This window comes from Narcine bancroftii, chromosome 6 (genome assembly GCF_036971445.1).
Source record: "Narcine bancroftii isolate sNarBan1 chromosome 6, sNarBan1.hap1, whole genome shotgun sequence".
Lineage (NCBI taxonomy): Eukaryota > Metazoa > Chordata > Chondrichthyes > Torpediniformes > Narcinidae > Narcine > Narcine bancroftii.
Genome location: NC_091474.1, coordinates 47684067 through 47701302, shown reverse-complemented (window position 1 = coordinate 47701302; position 17236 = coordinate 47684067). Strand labels below are relative to the sequence as shown.

General features: G+C 42.5%; 1 protein-coding gene across 2 annotated transcripts in view; it reads left to right on the top strand.

Annotated features, from left to right (window-relative positions):
* rcc1l (RCC1 like) overlaps positions 1 to 17236 on the top strand; it is a 51616-nt gene that overhangs the window by 23774 nt on the left and 10606 nt on the right. For both annotated transcript variants that reach the window (XM_069884900.1, XM_069884899.1), the window contains exons 3-6: positions 1949 to 2077; positions 2715 to 2781; positions 10731 to 10782; positions 11753 to 11837. In XM_069884900.1, the coding sequence (XP_069741001.1) occupies positions 1949 to 2077; positions 2715 to 2781; positions 10731 to 10782; positions 11753 to 11837 (333 nt within the window). The remainder of the gene's footprint in view (positions 1 to 1948; positions 2078 to 2714; positions 2782 to 10730; positions 10783 to 11752; positions 11838 to 17236) is intronic.

Sequence of the window (17236 nt, the reverse complement as noted above, 5' to 3'; positions counted from 1 at the left end):
GGTGACAAGAAGCCAGAATCCCCGGGCAAAATCCATGCAGACAGAGAACGTACAAACTCCTTACAGACAGCCTGGAACCCTGGTCCCAATCGCTGGCACTGTAACTGCGTTGCACTAACCGCTACACCAACTGTGCCATCCCCACAAGTTCTAGGTTCTCCCACAAAAAGACTCTTCCCCTCCATAGACTCATATGTCACTTTTATATTGCACTGACTGCAACTGTGAATATTTTTCTATCCTTTTATGTTTAGAACACAGAACATCTGGGGAGTGAGGAAAATGGCTTGGGTTTTAGTTGAAGTTTGTAAATTTTAGCTGAGGTTTGCAGCCCTTCGGCCCTCCATGTTGTTGTGACCTATATGTTCCTACCAAATAAAATCTAAACCTCTCTTTTCCTTGCATCCATGTGCCTGTCTATTATTTTAAATGCCCCTATTATTTCATCCTCTTCCCCCACCCCTGGCAAGGCATTCCAGACTCCCACAACTGTGTTTTTTTAAAAAAAAGCTTACCCCTGATGTCTCCCCTAAATTTCCCTCCCTTCACTTTATAGAGATGACCCCTGGAGTTTGCTATTTTTGCCCTGGGAAAAAGGTGCTGGCTGCCTATCTTATCTATGCCTCTGAGAATTATGTAGACCTCTATTAAGACCAGAACTGAACACAATATTCTAATCACCAGAAACTTGTAGAGTTGCAACAAGATCTCTCGACTCTTGAACTCAATACCCCAACTAATGAAGCCCAGCATCCCATAGGCTTTCTTAACTATTCTATCAACCTGCGTGATGACCTTGAGCAATGTTTGGATTTGCAACTGTGAATATTTTTCTATCCTTTTATGTTTAGAACACAGAACATCTGGGGAGTGAGGTAAATGGCCTGGGTTTTAGTTTTAGCTCCATGTTGTGCTGACCTATATGTTCCTACCAAATAAATCTAAACCTCTCTTTTCCTTCCATCCATGTGCCTGTCTCAGAGTCTTTTAAATGCCTCTATTGTTTCAGCCTCCTCCTCCACTCCTGGCAAGGCATTCAGGCACCCACAACTCTTGTGTTTTTTTTTTAAAAAAAAAAGCTGTTCCTCCACAGTCTTAAGTAACCGACGATTAACCCTGAACTCAGCCTTCTGGTTTGACCTTCCAGAATGAATCACCTCACACTTAACCAGTTTGAACTCCGTCTGCCACTTTTCCACCCAACTCTGCATCCTGTCTATATCCTTTTGTAACCTACGACAATCTTCAGCTCTATTCTCAACTCCTCCAGCCTTCGAATCATCTGTAAACTTACTCATCCATCCTTCTGGTTCTTCATCCAGGTCATTTATGAAGAACACAAAGAGTAGGGGTCCCAGAACTGGTCCCTGTGGAACTCCATTACTATCTCTTTTTATGGCATCCTGTGGTGTTTAATGTTAATTATTTTTGTTGGTGTGGCTGCAGCAAGTAAGAATTTTAGTGCATCTGTACATTGTTCTTGTGTGTATGACAAAACCTGTTGACAAGGTGTTTATACTGGAGAAACCGGGTGCAGATGAAGTGGCCCTGTGGGGTGTTTGGCTAGTCCCCTGGACTGCCCCTGAGCCTCTTGCCTCTCAGTGTAATGCCAGCTCAGCCTCACTTGGACCGACCACTATCTGTGTTCACCCCAATTGTTCACCTGAATAAGCTCCCCTGAACAGTCTGGGCCTGACACTGAATTTATAAACCTCGGCTAAAACCCACTCCCCAGATTTTTGTATTTTCTCCTCTGCTAGATTGGACCTGCACTCTGTCATGGGCTTTCCCACTATTCTCTCCACCCCACTCTGAACTTGAGAACACTGGTATTTTGCTTTAACAGATCTGATGAAGGGGCCTTGATTTACAGCACTATGTCTCTCCCCCCAACCCTCCCCCCAGCAATTAGAGCTGCCAGTTATTAATTTCATTTTTCCTCTTTCAGCGAAGGGTTACGACTACATCCTGGAACCTTCCGCAGTCCCGTTGCCTCTGGACAAGCCTCAGGAGACACGAGTACTGCAGGTGTCATGTGGGAGAGCACACTCTCTGGTGCTGACGGATAGAGAGGGAGGTCTGCATAATTTTTTACATTCAAGCATGTTTAGCTCTGTTCTCTGCATCATCCCAAAAGTTCCCATATTTACTGGTTTTTCCACATAAACCTTGGGCTGGTAATTTTGTTTGGGATTCAGTTTCTGTAGACTTGTTTGTTAAATAGAAGAATTAATCATCAGTAAGGGGACAGAATTTCTCAAAATGATGTTATTCAGGGAATACCCCTCTTGGCTTCTCCCTCACCCCTTCCAGTGGAGCCCCAGGAAGGATTGCCCCATATTGGACGGGTTCCGAGCAGGGACCCGCTCTGGTGCCACGGTGTGCTCTCATCTCCTGCGTGCTCAGCAGCTGAGTTCAGTGGCAGTAGGCATCTTGGAGAACAGGACCTGAGTGATGGGCAGGGTGGGGGTTTGGGGGTTCCATTGCAAATGGTGAGCGGGAGAGGTGTTGTCAGACTGGGTGAGGTGTGGATGGATTGAATTGCGAAGGTTTCACAGATGGGCACCATTATGACCCGTCTTGGTGTTATCCCAGCTTCTCTCCCCACCTCCCACCCCCCACCACTTTGCCACATCTTGGATGCTGGATGCTATTGCTGAAGATTTTGAAGCTGGCTTTGGAGCTGTCACATCAGGGAGGTTTTATTTTTGCAGTGTTCAGCATGGGAAACAATGTGCATGGACAGTGTGGGAGGCGCATTGTGGACAGAGAGGTTTACAGGTAAGTGGCCTTCGATTCGGAGACAGTCGTCAGCTAATGTGGCTGCTTTGGGGAGAAAAGGAGCCATTCAGAAGAGTTGTGGGTCAAGAAATGAGCTGCCAGGGTATTTCCCCAATTCCACATAGCCTCCAGCAAGGTGTCAGACGGCAGCTCATTCCACACTCGCGCTTCTCAGTAATTTGGCAACCAAAACTGCACATTGCTGGTAGTTCACCTGAAAACAACTCCTAACTGAATGTGATCAAGGAGTTCAGTTGGGGACGACATGGTTGACAGAGCAGTTAACGCCACGCCTTCACAGCGCTGATGATTGGGACCGGGGTTCAAATCCCGCAAACCCGAGTTTGCATGGGTTTTCCCTGGGGGCTACAGTTTCCTCTTGCCCTTCAAAACATAATGAGGGTTGTTGGTCAAATGGGTGTAGTTAGGCAGCATGGCTTCATGGGCCTGTAACAGTGTTGTATGTCTAAATTTAAATTTTAAAAAGCTGGAACTTGAGCTGGAGTTGGATATCTCAGGATTATCTGAGTGGCAGAGAAAGTTATAGACTACAGCTCTAATGATCTGGTCACACCCAAGGTACAGGCTGCAAGCAGTTGGGTGACTACCAGCAAAAGTAAAGGGAGAAAGTAGCAAGTACTGGGTTACCCTGTGGCCATTCTCCTCAGTAACAAGTACGCAACTTTGATAATGCTGGGAGGTGACAGTAATGCTCAAGTCTGGTTCTAAGGTTCAACAGGAAAGGGTGAAGTCAGATAAAATGATAGTGGTTGGAGACTCCATGGTCAGAGGCATTGATAGGTGTTTCTGTGGCTGCAAGGGGGTCTCCAGGATGATGCGTTGCCACCCTGATGCCAGGGTCCAGGATGTCTGAATGGGTACAGGACATTCTGAGAGGGGAGGGAGGTCATGGTCCATATTGGTACCAGTGCTGTAGGCAGGCAGGGAGATATAGTCCTGAGTTCATGAGTGAATATGCAGGAATTCAAGGGTTGTGATTACTACCTATGCCTCGTGCTAGTGAGGCCAAGCAACAGAAAGATAGTGCTAAGGAGCTGATGCAGGAGGAAGCGATTCAGATAATTGAGCTCTCTTCCAGAAGGTGCTCAACAAAGCGATCTCCCTGACTGCGTCCAGTCACTCTGATGTAGACGAGGCCACATTGGGAGCACTGGATGCAGTAGATGACCCCTACAAATTCATGTGAAGTGTTGCTTCACCTGGAAGGACTGTTTGAAAAGGTGGTGAGAGAGGAGGTGGCATGAATGGAATGGTGGTGATATTGAGGGGGTGCAGAGAAGATTCACCAGACTGATTCCTGGGAAGGCAAGAATGACAGATGAAGAAATGGAGAAACCAGGATTATACTCACTCGAATTTGGAAGGATGAGAGGGGATCTTACTTAAACATATAAAACTGTGACAGGATTGGACAGTTTAGATGCAGGAAGAATGTTCTCAATGTTGGCAAAGTCCAGGGGTCACAACCGAGGAGAAGGGCGAAACCGATAAGGAGAAATGTCTTCACTCAGAGAGTTGTCGAGGGAGGAGTCACGTGATGGAGTAGTGGCCGGACGGTGAACTCCAGCCCTCTCCAGAAAAGTCGGGAAAAACAAAGGAAAACACAAAGGCACAGAAATAAAAGTTTCAGAAAAGTGAGTATAAAGGTGGAAAGAAGATGGCGACAAAAAAAGAAAAATCGAAAGCAACGGTAAGAAGAGAGGAAGAGAAGACAAAGGAGGAAAAAGGTGAAGGCCTTACCTGTCCGAAGAGGCCTGCTGCGGAGAGAGAAACCCGCTCACTCAGGTCGGTAAATAATGGACTACAAAAATGGCTCGCTGAGCCGAGTAAAAGTGCGCAACCGCGCATGAAAAAAAACACACCGACGGGAGGGGGGGACCAGCTGGGGAGTCGATCTCCACAGCCGGCAATGACAGCTGCAGAACACCTGCAGCAAGAAGAGACCACAGAAGACAATGGAAACAAGAAAGAAGAGAAGGAAAGGGCAACAAAGAAACAACAGATGGCCAACCCAGAGGAAGAAGAAGAGGAAGAGGAAGAGTACAGTGAAATAGAAGAAGAAAAGAAAGGCAAGATAAAGAAGGTACTTTCTCTTATTAAAGGATACATGGATTCATTTAAAGAATGGCAAACACAGGAATTTAATGATTTAAGAAAAAGAATAAACAACACAGAAGAGAAAATGAATAAAATAGAGATGACCTTAACAGAAATGGGAAAGAAAATGGACAAGATGGAAGAGCGGGCAGTAGCAGCAGAAATGGAGGTAGAAGACTTAAAAAAGAAATTGGAGGAATCTAATAAAAAAACTAAAGAGACACAAGAAATACTAGCTCAAAAAATAGATACAATGGAAAATTATAACAGAAGAAATAACATAAAGTTAGTGGGCCTTAAGGAAGATGAAGAAGGCAAGAATATGAGGGAGTTTATAAAAGAGTGGATCCCTAAGACTCTAGGATGTCCAGAACTACAGCAAGAAATGGAAATAGAAAGGGCACATAGAGTATTGGCCTCTAAACCACAACCACAACAAAAACCAAGATCTATTGTAGTAAAATTCCTAAGATATACTACAAGAGAAAAGGTACTGGAGAAGACAATGGAAAAAGTAAGAGAGGGCAACAAACCACTGGAGTATAAAGGGCAAAAAATCTTCATTTATCCAGATATAAGTTTTGAACTCCTAAAGAAGAGAAAAGAGTTCAATACAGCAAAGGCGATTTTATGGAAGAAAGGGTATAAATTTATACTAAAGCATCCAGCGGTATTGAAAATATTTATTCCAGGACAACAAAACAGACTATTCTCGGATCCAGAAGAAGCACGAAAGTTTGCAGAACAATTACAAAAATAGACTGAGGGAGGAAGACGGGTAATGAGAGTAAAAATGATCACGATTGATATGTATGTGGGTAAAGACAAAAATAGACTGAGGGATGAAGACGGGTAATGAGAGTAAAAATGATCACGATTGATATGTATGCGGGTAAAGAGGTATAAGAGTGAATAGAGACAATGTGCATACGTGAATGTATCTGTACTTAGAGGAAAATATAGATAGTATAGACAAGAATAAATAAGGGAAGGTAATGGAATAGAGAGAATAAGGAGGGAATTAAAAGAGTGACCTTTGTGACATATGAAAAGTGAAATCTTTTCTGGGGGGGGCGGGGTGGGGGGAAATAGCGGTCACTGCAAAATCAGTTGACGCTTGCGAGTGGATTCGCAAATCCAAATGGAGAGGGGAGATGTGGTTGTCCGACAAGGGATAAAGGACAACTCAGGAGGGGAAGGGGAGATTGGGGATAAATAAGATAGAAATAGGAGAATAAGGAAAATGTTGGATGTTGTAGGAATGTTGTCTTATAAAGAGTTGAAAATAAGAAAACAGAAATGGAAAAGGAGGAAAGGTAATGATGGAAAAACGGAAAGAGAAGATAAACAAAATATAAAAGGGCTACGCTGAACTATATGACTTTAAATATTAATGGAATACATAACCAAATTAAAAGGAAGAAACTACTAAATTTAAATGAATAAATGTATTCCATTAGAAAAAATAACATATAGGTTAAGAAATAATATTGAAATATTCGAACAAGTATGGGAGCCTTACATTAAATACAATAGCGAAAACCTACCGGGGACAAACATTACCTAAGTTGATGGAAGGAGAAGGAAAGAAAAGAATGGACTCAGTAGAATTTCTGGTGTATTTTTGTTGAATGACAACATTGTCTGACTGGCTTAATGCAACCTAGATTGTATACCTAAAATGGATGAGAGGGGGGGGTGGGGGGGTGGCTTGGGAGGAGGGAGGGGGGGGGGAGAAAAAGTCACTGTATATGTGTGAAAAAGAAATAGTGTATATCATGGCTAATGTGATTTATGGTGTGAAAAATAAAAAATTTAAAAAAAACTCAGAGTTGTCAACTTGTGGAATTCTCTACCAGAGAAACTTGTTGATACAAGTTCATTAGATTTGTTCAAAAGGGAGTTGGATGTGCTCACTGTGGCTAAAGTGATCTGGGGATAAAGCAGGAGTAGGGTAAAGAGGTCACGTGATCAGCCATCATTTTACTGAATGGTCTAAACTTGAGGGGCTGAATGGCCTGCTCCTGATTTCTCTGATTCTGTGTGATCATACACTCCTCGATCCCTCTGCACTTCCTGGTCTGCTGTCACATGTCATACCTTTCACTGTCATGTTTATCTACTCTGAATTAGCTCACACATTCCTGGATTAAATTCATTTGACTCTTTGTACCCCCCTCACCAAAGCAGCGATACATTCCCTGAGCTAAGAGCCTGTTCCTCACTATCAACTGCTCAGCCAGGTTTGGTATCAAAGGTAAATATCTGAATCATGGTTGTTGCATTGCAGTTCATGTCATCTACAAGTGCCCTATACTTCAGTGCTCTTGTTGACCATTATGCTTAGAGCAGTTGTATAATCCACCTTGTCACATTCCCTTTAATCCTGTAGACTTTTACTTTCCTGATCCAATATCTGCTCGTGGGACTTGGACAAATACCACATTAAAATCAGATGCATTTTCCTTATCAACTCTCCTCAGCAGTTGGTCAAGTTAGCCAGGTGGAACTCCTGAACAAATCCATGCTTAAAGATAAAGATTCTCTTCCCAAGGATACAATACCGATTTCAATCGTTACCAATTCACCTAACAGAGAAATTCTTCAAGGAGCTAAAGAAAATAATAAGGAAATTCTTATGGAAAGGGGGAAACCAAGGATACCGCTAGATAAATTAACAGAATGGTACAAACAAGGGGGCTTACAGCTACCAAACTTTAAGAATTATAATAGAGCAGCACAATTAAGATACCTATCAGACTTTTATCAAACAAGGGAAAAAGCAGATTGGACCAGATTAGAGCTAGATAAAATAGGGGAGAAGGTACCTGAACATATACTATATAAGTGGGATGAAAAGCTGGTGCAACAGGGGAATTCACCAGTACTGCAAAATCTGCTCAACATTTGGAAGAAGATTCACGTAGAAAGGGAAAAAACAAATTATCAACTACCAAAATTAATATTGACGCAAAATTAACTAATCCCCTTCACAATAGATAACCTTTCCTTTAGAGAATGGGAGAGAAAAGGGATCAAAAGAATAGAAAATTGTTTTTCGGGAAATAAATTATTATCTTTTGAACAAATAAAGGAGAAATATGGTATAACTCACGGTACAATGTTTGCATACCACCAACTGAAAACCTACTTTTTTTTTTTTTTTTTTTTTTTTTTTAATAACTGAAAACCTACTTGAAGGACAAATTAGGAAGCAGGCTGAGGTTACCAGAAGGAAGCAGTTTTGAATATGTGATTACAGACACAATGATAATTAAAAGATTTATAACAAACATGTACATCAAACTGCAAGAGAAAGAGAACGAGGAAATAAGCTGTAAACCCAAACAAAAGTGGGAACAAGATCTAAACATAAAGAATGAAACATGGGAAAAGCTATGCTCCAGAACTATGAGAAATTCAATAAACACGAGGTTACGCATGATACAATATAATTGATTTCACAGGCTATACACCCCACGCCCCAAAAATTAAATAAATGGGACCCAACAGTATCAGATAGATGTTTTCGCTGTAAGGAGGAAACGGGAACAACAGTACGTGCAATTTGGGCATGTGAGAAAGTGGAAAAGTTTTGGGAAGATCTAAATCAGGTATTAAATAAAATCACAAAAAGCAACACACCAAAAAATGCAGAGATCTTTCTTCTAAGTAATTTAAGAAGTAAAGAACATGGACTCGATTTGGATGGAGCACAAAAAAGATTTATTATGATAGCCTTAGCTGTAGCAAAAAAATGTATTATGTCAACCTGGAAATCAGAAGATAGCCTGAGAATACAGCAATGGTACATAGAAATGAATAAATATATTCCATTGGAAAAAATAACATATAATTTAAGAAATAACATCACAGTATTTGAACAAATTTGGGAACCGTACATGGAACACAACAGAGAAGTCCTACTGCGGACCTCCACCACCTAAAATGACAGAAGGAGAAGAAGACTAAATGAACTGACCCAGTGTCTAAAAGTAGATGACACAATTTTCTTGTTTATTTTCATTGTGTGATGACATTGTTTAATGGGTTTAATGTATCATGTGTTGAGCGTTGAGTGGGTGGGGAGGGGGTGGGAAGGGAAGGGGGCAAAAGGGGAGAAAATGACACTGTATATTCAAGAGGGAAATGTTTATGTGCATTTTGGTCAATATGGTTCATAGTGTGAAAATTTTTAAAAAATAAAGATTCCATTATGGACATGTAATGCTACATTTAGAATGTAACGTACATGAAATTCTTTAACCTTGTCTACCGTAAGGCCGACAGAGAGTCGCCACTTTGTCCAGCGCCCCTCCCAGAAACCTGATGTTCCTGGCGGTCTCACCTCCAAGTACTGACCAGGGCTGAGCCTGCTTAGCTTCCAAGATCAGACAATCCCAGGCGTATTCAGGTTATTACCTGCTGTTATTATCCTTGATTGACCTTTGGCTCTTCCCTGCAATTTTCTCCAGTAAAATTATCTACTGATGTGATGCTGTGAACCCTGTGTATTCAGTCTAACCTTTTCACTAGTATTAAACATTCACAATCTCCCAGACACTGTGCCAGTCAAAGAACACAAAGGAATGCAACTTCAAGCCTGCAATGGGCCCCAGCTCATGTCTTCTCCCTATACTTAGAAGGATTGTGTTCACTGCCATCGTGTCAGGTTGACTGCGCCTGTTCTCACAAGTCAAAAAAATGAGTTGGACAGTGATCCCCTCTCGTTCTAACCAGTGGACGCAGGTCTAGTTAACCTAATCACTCCTCGAATACAGAATAGCCTGATGAGCTTCATCGCCCCCTCCCTGTGACAAGCATCTTCACCCAACGTGCACTGAACAGTTCAAGTGTGATCTGATCAAAGTCATGAAGCGTTGTGCTGTGACATCTTTACCCTTGAGCTCACATTGAAGGCCAACAGTGACTGACACCCAAGGATCAAATTGCTTTGTAAATCAACAATTACCAGACTCTCATTTAAACAATACTCCACCCTCCTGCTTTCTCTCCCAAAGTGGTGAAAACTCAGTGTGCTAAGGGTATTGGGGGAAATGGGCAAGTGGTCATGTCATTTGTCATCTACAGAGCCTTCATGCAGTTCCTTGATTTTTTAGCTCCATTGCATTGCTGGTGGTCTACTGCAGGGATCCCAGGGATGTTCCCCTGCTGTTGGTGATGGACCAGCATTCTCTTGACCTTCATGTAATTAGAAGGATCTGTTCCCTGAGACTGACCTGTACTCACTGAATATTTTCTGATGATGAAATATCGAATGTTCAACTGCCGAGAGCATGTGCAGGGTGATATCCTTTCCTGCATTGACTGAAAATGCACTCAGTGGGTAAATAGCATCAGTGGGAGAAATACATTTTTTTTTGAAATTTAATTTTTAAAAAGAAATTTCAATTTAGGCATACAATACAGTAACAGGCCCTTTCGGTCCACTTGCCCAAATACACCTAATTGACCTACCACACAGACATGGGGAGAACATACAAACTCCTTACAGTCAGCACGGGATTTGAACCCAGTCATGGTCCCTGGTGCTGTTACAATGCTGCACTAACCACTACGCCAACCATGCCTGCCTTGGCCAACGTTTATCTCGTCACTTTGACTATTCCATTTCTCCCACAGTCACCAAGTCAACCCACTGAGTTCCTCCAGCAGAGTGTGTTTGCCTTCAGATCCGAGCGCCTGCCATCTCCTGTATGCATCTCTGACCACTGCCACCTGAGCAGACAACACCAGAACCGGAGGGAACAATCATCGCTGTTCTTGCCCAGTGGCTTGGATTAATTTAATATCTTTTTACAATTTTCCAGAGGCAGCCAAATTATTCACCGCATTGAAGGTGTGGATAGCAGAGTGACTGAGGTAACGTTTAAAATCTTTGTTTCTCTATAATATAATGAAAGGAATTTACAGTGGCATCGTCAACTTGTCAGGTTTTTCCCACCCATTCCTCACACTGCCATACTTTGAGTTTTTGTGCCCTATTTTGATTGATTTATTTGTGGTGAGGTGGTGTTTTTCCCACCCATTCCTCACACTGCCATACTTTGAGTTTTTGTGCCCTATTTTGATTGATTTATTTGTGGTGAGGTGGTGTTTTTCCCACCCATTCCTCACACTGCCATACTTTGAGTTTTTGTGCCCTATTTTGATTGATTTATTTGTGGTGATGTGGTGTTTTTCCCACCCATTCCTCACACTGCCATACTTTGAGTTTTTGTGCCCTATTTTGATTGATTTATTTGTGGTGAGGTGGTGTTTTTCCCACCCATTCCTCACACTGCCATACTTTGAGTTTTTGTGCCCTATTTTGATTGATTTATTTGTGGTGAGGTGGTGTTTTTCCCACCCATTCCTCACACTGCCATACTTTGAGTTTTTGTGCCCTATTTTGATTGATTTATTTGTGGTGAGGTGGTATATATATATATATATATATGTTTTCACTGTGACACTGTTGCAAAACATAGAATTTTGTGACTTGTTCATGGTGACTTGGAATGGTGGTAGGGGCTGAAACATTCAGGGGATTTAAGAGACCCTTAGACAGACACATGGATGGCGGGCTTAGTCATTTTTTAAGGAATATATAGGTCGGCACAACATCGAGGGCCGACGAGCCTGTACTGCGTGGAAGTGTTTGATGTTCTATTAGCAGGGTCTTGCCTCATTTGGACCAAATTGTCCAGTAACAGGTGGAATACTCAGAACCAACAGTCAGTCTGACTAGCGGAGAGATGAGTTGTAAAGTTGATTCTTGGAGCTGGATCATGGGGTGCACTTTGTCTGTGTTGTGGGTAAATCATTGCACTTTGTGCTGTCTGATTCACAGGTTGCTTGTGGGCAGGATCACAGCCTCTTCAGAACAGACAAGGGCGAGGTGTACTCCTGTGGATGGGGAGTTGACGGACAAACAGGTGGGGGTTCCTAGTGGAACTGCTTCTTGCAGGATTGAGTTTATCACCTTGTAATATTTTCTGACTATATTCTGCTGTTTGGCCCAATGAGGTTTTATTAGCTCCCCAAAGCAATTATCATCGAGCATTCCAGCAAGGTACAGGCCCTTCAGCCCATGTTGTGCCATCCTACTCAACAACAGTCTAATCCGTCCCATCCTCACACCCATCTCTTTATCCATGTGCCTGTCTGAGTCCTGAATGTTCCTATTGTTTCAGCCTCCACCACTACCCTCAGCAGTGCATTACAGGCACCTCTGACAACTCCCCTAAATACTCCTCCACACATGTTAAACCAATGTTCTCTGCTATTTCTAATGTCCCCCTGCATAAAAGGTACTGGCTATCCACCCTATCTATATAGCCCCTCATAATCTTGCATATCTCTTTTGAGGGACCTCTCATCCTTTATCACTCAATTCCATTCTCCCAATCCATCACTCATCGTCCCACGATACCCATCAACACTCCCACATATTCTGGAGGTACTGATTTACAGCAACTAATTAATCCACCGTCTTGCACATGTTTAGAAGGAAAGCAGAGCTCTTGGAGGAAGCCTACATGGTCAGAGAGAGCGTGCAAACTCCACCTACACAGCACCTGATGTCAGGACTGCTTGCTTGTAAATGAAAGCAACAAAACCCCATTTACCCCCCCCAACCTCACCTCAACCTCACCTCCCACTCCTCCGCCACCTTCAGTCTGATCCCACATCTTCCCTTGTTTCTGCTTTCCTTAAAGGCTGTGCACCTCCTCCCTTTTCAGGGCCCCAAACAGTCTTTCCAAGCAGCACTTCACGTGAATCTACAGGGGATATCTACTGCATCCAGTGCTCCCCTTGAGGACTCCTCTACATTGAAGGGGGGGGGGGGGGGTCTGGCCACAGATAAGGAGGACGTTAAGTTGAGCACCTTCACTCCATCCACTGCAACAGCAAGGACCTCCCAGTAGCCAGCCATTCCCACACAGACATGTCTGCCAATGGCCTCGTACTTCCAAACTGAGGACACTCGCGAATAGGAGGAGCAATACCTTGTATTCCATCTCGACAGCCTCCATCTAGATGTCATCAATATCAGCATCTCTAATTTCCCTTTACCCCCTTTCCTTATCCCTCTGTCTCCTTTCCCTCAGCTCCAAACCCTCTTCCTTTCCTTCCTTCTCCTATCAGAGAGCTTCCCTTCTTGGCCCTCTTCTCCATCATTTCTCAGCTTCTTTGTCTTTTCCCCTCTCCCCTGTATCCACCCGTGACCTCTTAACTGTTACCCTGCGCTCTTCTCCTGATGTTTTAAGTTAAATTAATAGATAAAAGTACCAACTAGGCAGAGTGCACTACTGGATCTCCTTTTAGAGAACGAGACAGGACAGGCGATGGAAGTGTGTTTAGGGAAACATTTTGGGTACAGTGATCATTATGCCATTAGTTTCAAGATAAGGAGAGGTCTGGTCCTCGGGTTGAGATTCTAAATTGGATAAAAAAACAAATTTTGCGGAAAAGAGAAAGGATTTCTGGTTGCTTTCTGGCAAGGATGTGCATTGTGAGTGGGAGGCCTTCAAGTAGGGAACCTTGGTTTTCAAAGGATATTGGGGATGTAATTAAGAAGAAGAAGGGAGAGGTGTACAACAGGTAAAGGCCACAAGGATCAAACGAGGTACTTGAGAAGCATAGAAAGAAAGAGGGAAATTAGGAGCGCATGAGTTTCTTATGACAGACGAGCTGAAGGAAAATCCTAAGGATTTCTGCAGGTATATTTAGAGTAAAAGGACAAAGTTAGTCCTCTTTAAGATTAGAGTGGTAACTTATGTATGGAGTCAAAAGAGATGGGGGAGATCCTAAATGAGTTTTTGGAACCAGTATTTAGTCAGGAAACTGGCACAGAGTCTAGGGAAGTAAGGCAAACTCGCAGTGATGACATGGAAAAATACACAATGCTGAAAAAACACAGCAGGTCAAACAGCGTCCTTTATATGGCAAAGGTAAAAAATACATAACTGACATTATGGGCCTGAGCCCTTATATCAAGCCCGAAATGTCGTTTATTTATTTTTACCTTTGCTATATGAAGGACACTGTTTGACCTGCTGAGTTTTCTCCAGCATTGTGTATTTTTACTTCAACCATGGTATCTACAGATTTTTGTGCTTTACTAGTTGGGACATGGAACCTATTATATAAAATATATATATAAATTATTATATAAATTATATATATAAAAGGGGGAGGAGATTGCTGTCTTAAGGCAAATATGCATGAATAAATCCCCAGGGTCTGCCAGGATATTCCCTCAGACCTTGAGGGAGACTAGTGTGGAAATTGCAGGGACACTGGTAGATATATTTAACATGTCCATAGCCATGGGTGTGGTGGTGGAGGATTGGCAGGTAGCTCACGTTGTTCCATTGTTTAAAAAAAGACTAAAAATAATCAGAAAACAATAGGCCAGTGAGAGAGTGGATATACAATTATTTGCATACTCAGGGATTGATAAGGGTAGACAGCATGGCTTTGTGTATGGTAGGCCATCTTTAACCAATCTTCTAAAGTTTTTAGAGGAGATTACCAGGAAAGTTGATGAAGGAAAGGTTGTGGATGTTATCTACATGGACTTTAGTAGGGCTTTTGACAAAGTCCCTCATGGGAGGTTAGTCAGGAAAGTTCAGATGTTAGGATTCATGGTAAAGAAGTGAATTGTATTGACAGTGGCTGGATGGGAGAAGCCAGAGAGAGATAGTACATGATTGCTTCTCAGACTGGAGGCCTGTGACTAGTGGTGTGGCTCAGGGATCGGTGCTGAGACCATTGTTGTTTGTCATTTATGCCAATGATCTGGATGATAATGTGGTCAATTGGATCAGCAAGTTTGCAGATGACACTAAGATTGGAGGAGTTGTTGTCAGTGAGGAAAACATTTAAAGCTTGCAGAAGGATCTGAGCCAGCTGGAAAAAGGGGCTGAAAAATGGCAGATAGGATTTAATGCAGACAAGTGTGAGGTGTACATTTTGAAAGGACAAACCAAGAAAGTACATGTATGGTAAATGGTAGGGCACAGAGGGAAGTGAGCAGTAGAACTGAAGGATCTGGGAATACAGATACATAATTCCCTGAAAGTGGCATTGTAGGCAGATAGGGTTGTAAAGAAAGCTTGTGGTATCTTGACCTTCATAAATCAAAGTATTGAGTGTAGGAGTTATGGAAAAGTTGTATAAGACAATGGTGAAGCCAAATTTGGAGTACTGTGTGTAGTTTTAGTCACCTAACTACAGGAAAGATATCAATAAGATTGAAAGAGTGCAGAAAAGATTTACTAGGAGGTTGCCTGGGCTTCAGGAACTGGGATAAGTCAGACAGGTTAGTACTTTATTACCTGGAGCATAGAAGAATGAGGGGAGATTTGATAGAGGTATTTAAAATTATGAGGGATACAGAGAGAGTAAATGTTGGTAAGCTTTTTCCTACCTAAGATACAACCAGAGGACATGGGATAAGAATGAAAGGAGAAAGGTTGAGGGGGAACATGAATGGGAATTTCTTCACACTGAGAGTGGTGGGAATGTGGAATGAGCTGCCAGCTGAGGTGGTGAATGCGGATTCAATTGTAATATTTAAGAAAAATTTGGACCGGTACATGGATAGGATGGGTATGGAGAGATATATCCAGGTGCAGGTCAGTGGGACAAGGCAGAAAATAGTTCAGCACACACTAGAAGGGTCAAAGGGTCTATTTCTGTTCTGTAATGTTTTTCACGAAGGAGGTGGTGGGTATCTGGATCGAGGTGGCAGGTCCCTGGAAGGAAGTTGTGGATATCTGCATCTGGTGGAATACTATAGGGTTGGAGGCAAGTCTGACCACTAGACTATGAAGGGCAATGTCTGGGGACAACAAGCAGTCCAAAGGGAAAATGATTACAGTGTGCTTGATTACAGAAATCGGGATGTTTTAAGCTGTATTGCTCCTTGATGAGCCAGCAGCTGATTATTAGGTACAGTTTGGTCTCTTTATCTAAGATAAAAGATATAGACATCTGGAAATGAGAACCCACACACCCACAATTTCCACAGCCACCTCTTGCAGTTAGTTCTCTGGGGCACAAACTATCAGCTCCTGGGGATTACTGGGTATCCAGTTCCATAATTTCTCCAGTGTGATTTTTCTCCCTGGCACCATGTCCCTTTATTTCCTCACCTTCATGAGATGTTTGGTTCTCTGAAGATTGAGCCAACGTGTTTGTTGAAATTCTCTGCCACTGCCTATTTCCTCTCTGTTAATTCCTATTTCACTTCAGAGCCCTAAACTTGGCCACTCAATAGAAGATCTCACAGTGCACTTTTATGTTTCCTGCAAGTTTACTCTCGTATTCCATTTGTGTTCCCTTCATCCGTTCTTGTGCCCTTTGCTGAACCAGCAATATCATGCAGCTCCTCGTTTGGTCTGACACGACCCTTGACATATTCTGGTAGCCGTGTTGGGTCACACTCCTGTGTACTTGCACCCTGTGCTGGAATGTGCAACCCTTGGGGATTTTGCACTTGTCCCTTCAATATTATCCCCTGCCCATTCTCTGTCATTCCTCTGAATGGAGATCCCCAGTCTACTGGATTCAGCTCTATCTTCACACCTTCACTGTTTGTTGATTTAGAATCGTAATATCAGGTTGATCATCTTAATTTTCCACCCAAACATTTTGGCCATCATGTTCGGCACAGACTCATGAGTCAAAGCCAAGTTCCTGTGCTGCACTGGAAGCTCTAGGGCAGGGATGTCAAACTCAAATTCACAGAGGGCCAAAATTAAAAACTTGGACTAAGTCATGGGCCAAACTAAATATTTATTGAAAATTTTCAACAACATCTGCATGTTTTCTCTTCTTTCAACATATGTAATGTTAAACTTTTTCTTATTAAAATAAATGTTTAATAATAGTTTTTGTTAAACTCTTTCCAGAAGAAGCATTAACAAATGAGAAATAAAATATTCAATAAATAATATTTCTCTATAGCCTTTAAGCTCCTTTTAAATATTTTTTTTTTCCACAAGCCAACAAGTCAAAAAATTAACAACTTGCTTCAATGACAAACAGGTTTGTCTTTTAAAATGATGAACATATAGTCTGCCTCCCACCTGTCTTGAAAGGTGACTTTCGTTTGGCCATTTTTCGTCAGGGGTTTATTACATGTGAGTTAGGCGACAGGTCACAGGTGCTAATGAAAGTAAAGAGAGGAGGTGGGAGCGATTAGCGGGCTGACGGGCCGGCGCCAACGCATTTGCAAAGCATTCTGGGATTTGTAGTATTCACTGTCCATGCGCTATACTGGCGCGGCGGCCAGCGGGCCAGCTCTAATACATATTTGATATAA